At 38.3% G+C, this 13,742-nt stretch overlaps 2 protein-coding genes across 9 annotated transcripts in view; one reads left to right on the top strand and one right to left on the bottom strand.

Moving 5' to 3' along the window:
* LOC136241415 (protein PTHB1-like) overlaps nt 1-13,742 on the bottom strand; it is a 33,893-nt gene that overhangs the window by 19,872 nt on the left and 279 nt on the right. For 3 of the 7 annotated variants that reach the window (XM_066032617.1, XM_066032620.1, XM_066032623.1), the window contains exons 2-3: nt 6,623-6,695; nt 201-352 (exon numbers count right to left, since the gene is read on the bottom strand). The gene's annotated coding sequence lies outside the window, so the exon portion shown is untranslated. Of the gene's footprint in view, nt 1-188; nt 353-6,622; nt 6,696-13,742 lie in introns of all 7 variants that reach the window. The other 4 variants (XM_066032619.1, XM_066032622.1, XM_066032618.1 and 1 more) reach the window with 3 other exon arrangements.
* LOC136240719 (uncharacterized) lies at nt 8,071-12,738 on the top strand. 2 transcript variants are annotated; one of them, XM_066031756.1, is made up of 7 exons: nt 8,071-9,358; nt 9,889-10,223; nt 10,282-10,360; nt 10,435-10,521; nt 10,577-10,722; nt 10,773-11,127; nt 11,226-12,738. In XM_066031756.1, the coding sequence occupies exons 2-7, from the start codon at nt 9,969-9,971 to the stop codon at nt 11,378-11,380; spliced, it is 1,077 nt and encodes a 358-aa protein (XP_065887828.1). In that variant the 5' UTR covers nt 8,071-9,358; nt 9,889-9,968; the 3' UTR covers nt 11,381-12,738. The 2 variants fall into 2 exon arrangements, with proteins under 2 accessions (XP_065887828.1, XP_065887827.1); XM_066031755.1 differs by having other exon boundaries at nt 10,282-10,375.

Genomic DNA, 13,742 nt, shown 5'->3' with positions numbered 1-13,742 from the left:
GTTCACTTATTCTACAGTTCAAAGTACACACACTACAAATTAAGAGCACAGTAAAATATAATTTTGGTCCCAACAGGTCTAGCCTCACACATTTTAAGAACAACCAAATATAGTCAAAATTTCTTGGTCACAAAGTGTCCGTTATAAAGAGGTATTCACATATCACATGAGATCACATGATCTATCACTTTCTTACACACTTTCACAATCTTCTTCTTATCATACTCATCAGCAATGCCTTGAACTGTTGTGACTGTCATCCGTCCATTACACTGTTGTATTCTAATATATACAAATCTTTCTTGACTACTGCCTACACCTTCCTTGTCATTGACAACATCATTAGAAGGATCTGTGTGTTGATAAACAAGAGCTAACTAAGTCTTTAACACACCTCATTTTATCTGCTGACTTAGCAGTGAACCCCCAAACTTTATTACCAAATAGTGAATCAAAACATGTGACATTTGAGGGTAATGCCCCATAATGGAAATGGACCACCCACCAGCATGCAAATATGCCTAGACTAGTCCAGGATGGGAAACAGATAATGGAGTGGCCTAATGAGATGACATGGTACACACATTTCTATTGGAAACATCACAACACTTCATTACACCAGCTGTGCTTGTACACTGTATCAAAGAAACAACCACAAAATTTCTTAACCAATGATTGTAAAACTCAAACTGGAGTGATTAATAGGATGGTACCAGTGCTCAAGGAATCTACATAAGAAGTCAAGGTGAGAAAAGTGGCTCAAAATGTGCTGAATGTGCAAATATATTCATACTTTTAATTTCTTCCTTACCATTTACCAGAGAGAACCAGAGGGAAGATCAGAGCACAACAGGTACAGTTAATCAAAGAAACGGCAGAGATATTCAATTTTTAGCAAAAGTTTAAAGCCCCAACAGTAGTACAACACAATGGTAAAAGGTTGTGTTGGTGAAACATCTATTTTATCACAAGTCTCAAAACTGTAACCAGCTGTGCAAGAAGTGGAGACATGAAGGTACTATGAACACAAATACAACACGTAACAGTCAAAAGTAACGCAGTACCCTTTGTTACAAAACCTTAAGTTCACCTAAATCTCTCACGAAGGCCTAAACATTTGTTGTAGCTTGTTAGATTACTATTTAAGTTACTTAGCTCCCATATGACTCAGTTAATGTTCATTCAACCAATTTGTTTAAGACACACCTAGATAGATTTTATTATGATAACCAGTATGATATTGTATAGTTATTTTTGTAGTAGTTTGATTGTTTAGATCAGGTTTTTACAGGCTTTGCCTCCTTACCTGTACCCCCAATAATAATAACACTAATTTTCCGTACTTCAGCACAAAACTGTCTGATCCTTTGAAGTGGCACATAACACAAAACTTGTTTACATTTCCTATCCCTTTGATGTGCTCTTTGATGTGCTCTATTATCTGCTAAACAAGCCTGGCCTCACTAGTGATTGTAAGGCCCTAGACAAAATGAGATTTTCTGAGGTTCTTAATATGAATAAAGGTGAGAGCTAACAAACTGGTGAGGAGTAGCTGGACAATGTACAGTAACACAGTCAACATGTAGAACATGTTTGTGTTGATGATACTGGGAACATGACCCCATAGGAAATATTAAGAAATCCACCATTAATTAAGATGAATTTTGTAGTAGGGCTGGGATGAAGCTTCAAATGCTTCATGGGTTTGAAGGTTAACTGGTTAAGTAAACTTCGAATAACAAAAGTATCCTCCGAAGCTTCATAATGCACTCATTGTCTACGAAAGAATTATAAATAAACATTGTTATCTTTATTACAGCTGCTTATTCCTCTTGCGTGATCAATGTTCGTCTCTTCGCGATCGATCTTCGTCTGCCACGCCCACTTTAAAACCATCGCAGTTCAGCTTGCTACCATAGTTACAGCCTTAAAGCACCTTATAAGGTGATAGATAATACATGGAAAATGTCCTTTTAGCCATTAGTTGATGTTTACCTGTGCATGACTGTAGTATAGCGGACACGCCCATTTGCAATCAATCGATCACATCATTCAGTACTGCTGTTATACACTTTCCAAATGCTTACAAACTTATTAAATAAGTTTAGAAAGATAAAATTTAAGAAGGATGTGCATAAATACAAGAAAACCTGTAACTTGAAAGCTAACACCGAAGCTTCGAATGTTCGAACATTTTATTAGCGAATATTTGAAGGTAAATTTCAATATTCGTCCCAGCCCCTAGTGTGTAGCAGCTCTAAACTAATTCAAGAGGTAAGTATGGTTAACTGTTAACTGAAATTCAGTACAGTACACAGTTATACTAGCTAGATTGTTTTATAGACTTTGGGAATCCTTTTAATGATAAGAATGTGATGTGATGTCCTTTATTCCCATAGCACTTTGATGACAGATAACTTCGACAAATTCAAATTTGTTGAATCAGTTACATTTGTTAAATATTAATTTGTCAAACGTCAATGAGCATCTCAAAAGTCAGTGTTTTGATTTTTTGCTTTTCGTCAAATTTCAATTTGTCAAAGCTGATTAATTGTGAAATTGTGAAATTCTCATTTCATCAATATTTCCTGTTGTACAGTAGTGACTGACTGTTCTATTAGAGTATCTTGATCATGTGATATGACCACTACACATCTTGATCATGTGATATGACCACTACACATCTTGATCATGTGATATGACCACTACACATAATAATTACAGATTCCCCGAGGATCGAAGATCCGATATGGGGAGGATGAATTGTATTTCGGAGGCTCCGGATACATTTCAACAACATAGTCAGCTTACTACATGGTATTGCTTTTATTGTCCCTAGTTCAGCAGGCTTTAAAGTGAAAATAATAGAATAACTCACGTGCTCAATCCCACTTTTTTTGGACTGCGGGAAGTTAATAGTGCTTAATTAAGATCATTTCATAACTATGTCATAACATAATTACAAGCTACACATATTATGCTGGTAAAATGGATTAAAAGAGCTCAATACATCGTAATAGTAGCTCGACCACAACAAACTCAGAAACTATCAGTCAGACAACACTATAATTATTATTGCTAATCTCTGGTAGCCAGCTGTTTACTTATATGGGCTCTGAAATTGGAAATGATCTGACAAATTCTGTTATGTGGTAAGACATGCTCAATAGTACTGTACAAAATATTCTAAGTAGCCAAAAATGGTCACAGAAAATGATAGCTGTCTGACCATAATTTCAGGTGCTGATCCCTTGGCTTAGCTAGACCAAAGTTGAGTTATAATCATATGGCTTTAAGAGCTATGGCTGACAGTATATTAGCCTCACAAAAAAAAAAAACAATCTCATGACAATGAACTGTCACATGAAAGTCATATGGTAAACTCTCTAAATTCTCAAACACACCACACAGGTTGAAAAAACCAAATGATACAAAGTTAATTCGATAGCTACTAACAGTCTCCAATTAGTCAACTCATCTTTGTAGTTTCAATGTCCAGCGACAGTACAATAGCTCAAGTATACCGTACAGTCACGGGGTGGTGCAGGGTGGGAGCTGACTACGTTGTTTCCATGTATCCTTCACCTCCTCATACAATTCATCCTCCCCATATCGGATCTTTGATCCTCAGGGAATCTGTAATTGCATTTCGGAGGCTCCAGATACATTTCAACAACATAATCAGCTTACTACATGGTATCTGTTCAAAGAATCCTGGATTTAATCTTGAACTTTTGGTTGAAATCCTATAACTTAGTCAACGCTCAAATACTGTATGTTGGTGACTTCTCTGGTCTCCTGTATATAGGCACCACACATAGGCGGCGGAAAGGGGGGGGGGGGGGGGGGCTAGGGGGCTGAAGCCCCCCTCAGAATGATATCACTCCGAAATTATCTTTCTTGGAGTGGGGCTGAAATCCGTGATAAAGATCGAGATACTCTAATAGAGCAGTCACTCTAATAAAGTAGTCAGTGTGTAGCGAGCTATGTAAGGATTTTTATGTAGTTTATCAGTTAGAAATGGTAGCTGGTGAGGTGGAAAGCTCTTGTCAGTTGGTTGTGACCTTTTTTTTTTGGTCTCACCTTACCAAACTATAGAAATAAGTCTGGGTTAGCCCAGCGGAGCCCCCCCTCATATAACTTCAAATATACTGCTACACTGCTAATATGCTGCATTCTTGACAGCAGCTATTAGTCCTTCTACAGCTTACAAGGCTGAGGCAGGTTGCCAACTATGCCTCCGAACTTTGGAGTTCTTGCTGTGATATTTTAAACCTGCCTGTACCTTTGAACTGACACAGCTTATGTAGCTTACCATAGCTTTGGGACATATGTAGTTTTTCTCAGAGAATACTGTTTTTATTGCATGGTACAGTATATGGTAGGCTAGCCACATAAACAATATGCTAATAACTAATTTACGTGTTCATAATCACACATCATACACCTCAGCTACCATTTCCCAATACGTAGAGCCAATATACAGCCCAAGGTGATAATATCCAGTCATCCTTAGGAGTAATTATGTATGTGTGCCCTAATTGGTATGGACCAAGGCCCATCACACCATAATATTACAGATAATTTTCACCACTTACTCATACCAAATGTTAATAATGGAGGGAGTAAATCTTGCAGATGGATCATAATAGTTGTAATCTGCTTTGAATTCCATAACTTGGCAAGTGAAAGTAGTTGAGAATCATCTACTGCATTGTGTCCACGGTGGTTGAGGCATTTGAGAATGCTGACTCAGCTGTACTTGGGCCCGCCCATTTGGGGAAGACAGCCCACGGCCATAAAAGGGCATGCCTGTTGGGCAAGATCCTGGCCGTTATTATCCAAATACTGAGGCATCTTAGAATGCTGACTCAGCTGCCATTGGGCCTGCCCATTGAGGCAGTCGGCACAGCCGGAACGCATAGGACCCTGCCTTAGCTGGGCTCCTCGCGTATATAGGTCCACCATTTTGGCAGTCGACCCTCGGTCAATAATGGGCTTGTCTGAGACGGTGATCCCCGACCGAATTTTATGGTACTTGATTCCAGCGTTGTCCAGCTGCCTTTCTGACTGACAAACATTGCTACGACCATCCTGGAGCTTTCAAACTATCCTTTTCAAGGTGAAAGCATTGTAATTAGCCTTCTGGGTCCGTTCTTTGCCTACTTTACAACTGGAGGAAGGAGCGGGAAACTTTTTCACACGTTCAAATTCTAGCAGGACAAAAAAGTGGAATTGAGCATGTGAGCTATTCTATTGTTTTCACTTTAAAGCCTGCTGAACTAGGGACAATAAAAAAAATACCATGTAGTAAGCTGACTATGTTGTTGAAATGTATCCGGAGCCTCCGAAATACAATAGTTCATTGTCGTAACTTTTAACCAGCTCCAAACCCTTCCAAAAAGTTTCTATTTATCAGAAGTTTATGCTGACTGACTAACTGATGCCTCCAGCCAAGCATAACTCAACAATGGATAGGGCTAGCTACAGGCTTCATTTCTTCACTGTTCTACATAGTTTTGTCCTGACATGTGCCTTAATTTTCACCAACCACAATACATATAATACACACATTATGGACTTGTTCTTGTCCTCACTTGTGTTACAGTTATTATCACTGACAACACAAGGTGTCAATTTGATAGTGTGATGTAACTTCCCTGTGGCTGTGTTGGCTATTATGCTCATCACCATATTTTCAGTAACAACTGGATTGATTGCAGGGACACTTCTTGTACTGTTTTTTATTTGCAATGTTGTGTATCGGGCAGAGCATAGCTGAAAACAAAGTGTAATTGTCACCTTCCTTTCCATTATATAACTGGTTGTTGGGACACGCATTCTGACACAAAATTACTTTTACGACATTTCTGGCACCATTCTTCCTTTTAAGGTGGTATGAGCTGGTGTATTTGTCATAATTATGTATTAAAAAGTTAACAAACAAGTAGAAGGAAAATTTAGGTTTTTGGAAGTAGGTAACTTTTTAACTATTCCCTTTTCCCTTGTTCCACTAAGTACTGAGTAAAACTGTTATTTTCTATACACAACTAGTACACTATATGTGTCAGTTATATACCTTCACACTCGGACAGACAGTTTTAAATCCACAAAGTGAGAACACTTTTCTCTCACATATACACACAACACACTTTACAATTATATTATTTACTAATCTCTCCACTAAGAAGTGATTCAGAAGTGGAAGTACTAGATGATAGACTGGATAACACCACCAGCAAGCAAGAGACTTTGAAGACATGACTTTATGTTGTGTTGTGTAAAGTTATACATAATATACACGTTTTACTCTTTGAGGTTTGTGGGGTCCTGGATTTAGTAGGTTTGGGGGCCTAAATTAGCTTCCCCTTATAAGGCTGGTCCTGAGTTGCATACCTCAGTGACATCAGTAACTGACTCAAATTTCAACAAGTAATATTGTAATGATGTACTATTAGACTTGTTGACTGTTCTATTAGAGTATTAAAATTGTTTATGGAATTCTATTGTAGTTACCTCAAACTGGTTAGGTCTATGGTGGAGGACACCTATACCCTCCTCTATTATATCAAAACACAATCTCTTTGTGGAACATGTGTACATAGTCCTTAAAGAGCTGTACCTTGGAAGTGGAGGGAGATTGGCAGCTTTTCTGCTGACATGTGACCCAAGTCAGCTGACTACAAAATCTCAGCCTGCATGTACAGAATACAAAACATGAAAAATACATAAGATTTGTGCCCCAGGGGTACTATTATTTTTTTGTCCAAAAATGAGGATAAAACCCTTCATATGGTACTACACTGTGGTTGGTACACTACTAACAGATTTAATTGGGGGTAACGAGTTATGTAATAATATTGTAATAATATTACTTTGCAGTAACAAGTGATATAATGTGTTACATGACGGAGTAGCCAGTAATATATAATGGAAATTACGTACATCCAGAATTTGTAACATTGTTACTTCTTTTTAAAGCACATTGTATCGACCAGACACATAAACAGTTTCATTTTGGGCCTAGAGCACTGGAGACATATTGCAGACATGAACAAAGTGTGGTAGTGTATGGGGAGTGCCCTTGAGGTAAAGATTTTTTCAATTGTTATTTTTTAAAAAAACCCGGCTGTGTCTATTTTACGGACCGGACCGGACCGGACAGTCGGACCGGAAGTTCCTAAGTGTTTAGGAGTCTATTTTACGGACCAGACCGGCGGCAGGCGCACGTTCTTTTCATTGCGCATTCCACGTGCAACCAAAGAGCAATTGCTTCCTCGGATTGCTTAGTGAGAGCAACCGAAGATGGACAAGATTGTGTGTTTCGCAGTGGACAAGAATGAAGATTTGCCAATCCAGGAAGTCATTAGATGGTTAAAACTTGCTGCTGATATGAGTCCAGGGCCAGATACTGATAGTGCCGTCAAGACACGTGTGACTTCATTTCCACCAGTTCAGCCTAAGGGAGGGGAGGTATATATTTTCAAGCCTACAAGTGTGATCCAGGAAAGTAAGCTTCTGTTCAGTATAGGCGTTTCAATGAGTATTGATCCAATTAACATGTTTTCTTTTATCTTGTAGAGATCAAGCCAACTTGCTTTTTTTATGCTTAGCTGGTATACTAGCAAATATGTGTTAGCTAGCTACATATAGCATGCCAAAAGAGGCTTAACCAGATAGACTAATGAAAATGGCTGAGTGTACATATTAACAAGAGCCCTTAGTGTAATAGTACATAGCAGTTAGCTATTTTATGTTCTTTATCATGGTGGTTTGTACATACACAGAGGACTGGAAATCTGACCAATATCGCTGGTATCAGAATGGCACAAAGAAACTTCCTGGTGGAGGTGCAGTTGTTAAGAAGGTTCACTATATTTGTGTTACACCACATGGTAAAGACAAGTCTTTTAAACGCTTAGCGTACTCATTGTTAGATAACACCAACAATCTAACTTGGTCCATTACCTGGGTGATCACAGCATTGCAGTTCAGTTTCCACATGGAAACTCAAAGCAGTCAAAAGTGTACTACAGAACATGCCCATCTTTGTTGCTAGAGGAGGGTAAAATCAATGAATCACCTGCAAATGCATACAAAGAGTTGGTTTCAAAGGCTAGTTGCTCCAGTCTTCATCAACCAGTGTTGGTTCCAAGGAATATAAAACAAATCAGGAATGCTCAAGCGAAGGAGAGGCAGTTAACCAGATTAAGCCACGATGCAATAGTTACTTTGCATGCATTGGCTGCAGACCTTGAAGACTATGTGTTAAAAATAGACACGTTTCCTGATTTGGTTGTAGTATGTGGGTTCAAAGATCTTTTTCAACAACTGGACAACTTGATTTCATTAAACTATTGTCCTAAGCCAGTCCTATTGTCATATGATACAAAGTTTCAACTAGGGCATTTATATATCTCTGCATTTTTGTTTCGGCATGTCTTGTTTCAGTCAAGTCCAGTTATCCCAGCAGCATTCCTTATCCATGAAAGGAAGTACCAATCTGCATGTGAAATTATGATGAGCCATATGAAAACACAGTTACCGTCCTTGCAGAAATTGCAATCACCAATACCGATTGTGGTGGACAGTGAAACTGCATTGGGCAAGGCTATTGAGAACAATTTGCCAGGGGTGAAGGTGGTGAAGTGCTGGAATCATGTGATAAATGCTGCTAAGAGGTGGTTACAAGACCATTTGAAGGGAACTTCTTCTGAAAACCCTAAATCTCTTGAGATTTCAATTTATGTTTGTCACCTCCGAGATCTGTTTCATCAGCCGAATGAAGAGAGCTATAGATCAAAACTGGACAGTTTAATGGGTTACTGGAGCGTGCCTTTCCGTGAATACTACAACCAATATATCGATCCTCAAGTAAGGGTATTAATATTAGTGCATTTTTTACTGTACCACACATAAGCTTTCGTTTTATTCTAGGTCACAACATCCCTTGGAAGATGGGTCCTGGAACCGCTGGGTGATACAATGCATTTAGTGGAGTGACGTCTAATCAATCAGAAAGCTTCAATGCTGTTCTCAAAAATGGAAAGAAGCTCCAGTAGACTCTGCTGTCCTTAGCTTCTATTACCTGCAGGTTTACTACTATAATGAGATCCAAAGAGGGTTCTGTGGAATTGGCACATACACACTATTGCCTGATTTTTCATGCTTAAAAAGTGAAATAGATGAACTTAAGATCTTAAAGGCCATACCACCTGCTAAAGGCCATACCACCTGCTTCCATAGTTGCAAACATTCGATCAAAAGCATTATCAAGTGCAGAAGCAGTCGTTGATGATACACCACTTGTTGAGCCAGTAGCAGTTGATACCATGTCGACTCAGTATTCACGAGCAAGGTAAAATACTCCTAACTATTAGTATAGGTAAGGGATGGAGTGGTAGGCTTCTTCAGTGGATAAACAACCCCGTAAGAATGAAATCTATACATCCACACAGTTATTGCTAATAAATGGACGAGTATTCACTGTGAATTTTATTTGTGCAGCATAACACACCAGGAAGCTATAATGCAATATTTGCTTAAAATCGCCATATCTCAGAATGTCACTTTGTGTCACAGCCGGATTTTGTCAAATCCAGTCACACTTATAACTTAATGTAAACTAGACCATAGGTGCTTTTGTTGACTTAGTAAAAGTAATCCAGGGTTAATTTTATATTGTATAAGAGTAAAAGTTTTGCATAGTGTGTACATAATCCTATAAGCTTGCTTTTGAAACTGAAATTAGGTTTTTAAACACATTCACAACATTATCGTCCTTTGAAAATTTCTGCCTTTATGATATTATGGTGATAAAGGTTCATTATGTTGTATACTGATCTGTGAAATTAAATATTACATCTTTATATTTATGAATATCTATAGGGCGATAATTGATCAAGGAGAAATAACCCATAATGAGAAACTGAGTGTCTTTACTGTACTTGGTACAACTGGCACTCCACATGTTGTGCGTTTATTTCCTAAACAATAAACAATCCTGTTCATGCCCATCAAGTGGACTTTGCTACCACATAATAGCAGCACAGATCAGTATTGGTTTAGAAGTTGGAAATGCTCAACTGAAAATAAACTTGACCCAACTTCGCCGAAACTCAAGGACCAGAAAGGACAAGACATCTGGACACAAGAGGCCTCGTCCAGGAGATATTGATATCGTTGCTGCTCCAGACTTAATCAATGCATCCATTAGTAATCATGTAAGCATAACCATATACTAACAAGAGCTGATATTAAATTATATATATCATTTTACAGCTTGACCCATCTGCATCAAGTGTTGACCCTAGCAACTCAACAACTCTAATCACACGGAACAAATCTCCAAAAGCTTCAAGTATGACACCCAAAGGTATATATTAAAAATTTTGATTGGTTAAGCAGTAAAAGGTTTAATATTGATTTCTGTAGCTGGAGGAGAAGGCAGAGAGGTAGAATCCATTAAGTCTGATAGTTTCAGCCCAATTCCAAGAAATCAAGATGAGGAGCTTTCTCTTGGTATCTTACATGTTGAGCAGTTACTTTAAATATTACTGTTATTTTACTAACATAGGTAACACGATGGAACGACATTCTGATGAGCCTGAGTTGCAAGATAAATGCTTTCATATTGAGATACTAAGATTGTGGGTAGTAACTAATCCTTATGCTAAGATAGACTATTCTATGGATGAGGTTGAACAAGAGATGGAATCACCGGTATTTATTTAATTTATTTTTTTCACTATAATTACATTGGCTATTTTTAGCTGAAGCCTGGACAGATTCTGATGTATGTCACATTAGATATGCATACTTGGCTACAGACCAGAAAACAATGTGGCAGGGTGGACTTGACCAGAATTGGAAATTATGTTTTAGCATCATCCGCAGACCGAAGGGATTTTGATAAGTTCAGAGACTCAGACTTTTACAAGGAGCGGCCACTACTGAAAACAGATTTGCTAGTAAAGTTTATGGAAGAAGAGTGTGGGAGGATTGAAATAAAATACTGTAACAAATTTGAATTAGATTTTGTTACTAGCTTTCCCAGTTCTAGGTTTGATGACCTATGTGATTGGACACGTAACATTTTAGGTGTTCCAAAGATTCGTGTTGGGCAATGTAAGTATATTCTATCAAATACATGCATGGCTGTTTAATTAGAACACATGTTAGTTTTACAGTGTGGCTATTAATTGATTACTTATGTTGTTCTATAGATAACCAAGATGGAGTAGACTCAGATGAAATTGAATGTTCAACTACAGGAAATCCACAAGCCAAGAAGCTGTACTCAGCAATAAGATCAAAGCGACAAGCTAGTAACCAAAAAACAATACCAAGACAAGATAGCAATAGACTTGACCATATGTGAAGAATCTGATTTTCCAGAACGTGACACCAGTTCATGGTGGGTACAAGACTTAGATCTTATGGATTCTGACAAGGCAGTGATCACCACTGGAGCATGGATGAATTGCAGCATTATCAATGCCAGCCAGTTTACCCTGCATAAACAATTTTCATTGCCACACTTTTCCTTCCAAGATGCTCTCTATGGACTTACAATGAACTACTCAACAGTTGGACCTGGTTTTATCCAAATTCTTCATGACAGTGACAGACATCATTGGCTTACTGTCAGTAACCTGGGTACGGACCAACCAGACAGTGTGTACGTTTACGATAGCATCTTTTCGTGCAGCAGCTCCTCTGTTAGAGCTCAAGTGGCTTGTTTGCTGCAGACAAACAGTCCTAGTTTAGTCCTTAAGTTTGTAGACATGCATAAGCAGTATGGAAGTAATGACTGTGGCATATTTAGCATTGCCTATTCTGTTACTTTATGCCTTGGTCAGAAACCTGGATCATTCCTCTTTGACCAGCAACTGATGCGTGGACATTTAGTGGAGTGTCTTCAAAATCAAAGCTTTTCAATGTTTCCTATCAAAGGAAAGAGAAGGAGAGCATTCAAAATCTGAAACAGTGAAGCAGTCAGAGTTTATTGTGATTGTAGAATGCCAGACATTCCAAGCCAACCAGATATGATCTGTTGCTCAAAATGTGAAAAGTGGTACCATGGCAACATCTGCACTACTCCAATTCCTGAAGATGCTTGGGACAGACGCGTACCTTGGTATTGTATAAACTGTGCTTCTGGCCAATAGCTGTTTTCTCCAGTCATTATTAGAGTTTAATTTCTATATGAAAAGCTTTCTAGCTGCTTAGTATGAACTATTACAAGTTGATCTGTATTAATTTTTGCGATATAACTGAAGTCTGTTAGCATCTTCTGAACAAGCTAAGCTGTTTATATAAATAAGGGTGTAAGGTGCCATTCACAAGATAGCTAATCACGCAACCAGGTCTAGCCATGCAAGCTACTGACGTACGCCAGCTGATTAGTCTTAGCTGCTGTGGACTAGTTATCACACGACAGAGCAAACCATCCAGTCGGAGCCAATGTCTGATCAGTTCAATGCAAGCGTGTATGCATGGGCCAGCTGTACTAAACACTTCAAGTAGTGTGCTAAACAGTCCGATGGTTCTTATGACGTGTAGCTATACATATCCAACCAGTCTGGTCCGTAAAATAGGCCTGCTAATTAACACTTACATCCTCCTAACCAGGAACTTCCGGTCCGGTCCGTAAAATAGACACTCCCAAAAAAAGATGCTTCAACTAAGCATGTTTCACAGTTGAATTACACCAGAGAAATACGTGTCTCGCTAGTAGTTGTAGGCTGTTAGAAATACTAACTTGTAACAAACAATATGTAATATTATTACTAGTTACAGCCCTTAGAGCAATGAGTGTAACTGGTTGTTTCTGTGAGTAATATGTAACTGTAGCATATTACATTGCATAGAAGTAACAAGTAATATGTAATGAGTTACATATTTAGAGTAGCGACCCCAACTCACTGGATATATTAAACCTGCCACTACTATAGCCATAGTTTTACAAAATAATCACATGTTGTTACTTATTTCTTCTATATAAGACCTTTCTTTCACTCAAGTCCTTGCAGCACAAACATGTCATGCCTCGTGCTACGTGGTCAATTTACTAACTAATATTTGTAATTTCAATTATGTGACAGCTGTTCAAGTTTTACCAGGACAATATCCCTTCCTTAAATCAAGATGGAGATGAATACTAAAGGTATGAGACAAGGGGTAGTCTCTACCAATAGTCCTCTAGAACCATCTGTGACCAGGATCAAAATCAAGCGATCAAGTGGTAAATTAGCACTGAATCAAATGATCAAGACACCCTAGAAAGTGGTGATTATACTAGCTTGTAAACCAAACGAGAATTTACGAAAATATGTACTAAGTTATCAAGGCTGCTTTTTTTTTAAAGTTGAAAATCAAGTGATCAAGGTATGTTTTCATCGATCAAAACCTTGATCCTGGTCACAGATTGTTACAGGACTATTGGTAGTGACCACCCCTTGTGAGAGTACTAGTAAAGAGTAATTACAAAAGTATAGTGTGGTACTATTCAAGTGTACGGCACGAATCCAGTAAATAGTATTTAGAGCTGACAACAAGATGCAGGTGGTGGATGGGAAACAGAGGAGTGGCCTATTACATTTCCAATCCCTTGATTATCATAAGGCCATTCAGATGCAATAATGGCATTCATATTTCATTGTAAAATTGAGTGAACATTTTAACACTAGCTAAGGAACTTTTCCTCATGACCATCTGGGTCTGGGTGTATCACTTTCGCT

This window comes from Dysidea avara, chromosome 12 (assembly GCF_963678975.1).
Source record: "Dysidea avara chromosome 12, odDysAvar1.4, whole genome shotgun sequence".
NCBI classification, from domain to species: Eukaryota; Metazoa; Porifera; class Demospongiae; order Dictyoceratida; family Dysideidae; genus Dysidea; species Dysidea avara.
Note: the sequence above shows the minus strand (reverse complement) of the source record. Positions and strands in the feature narration are given on the sequence as shown.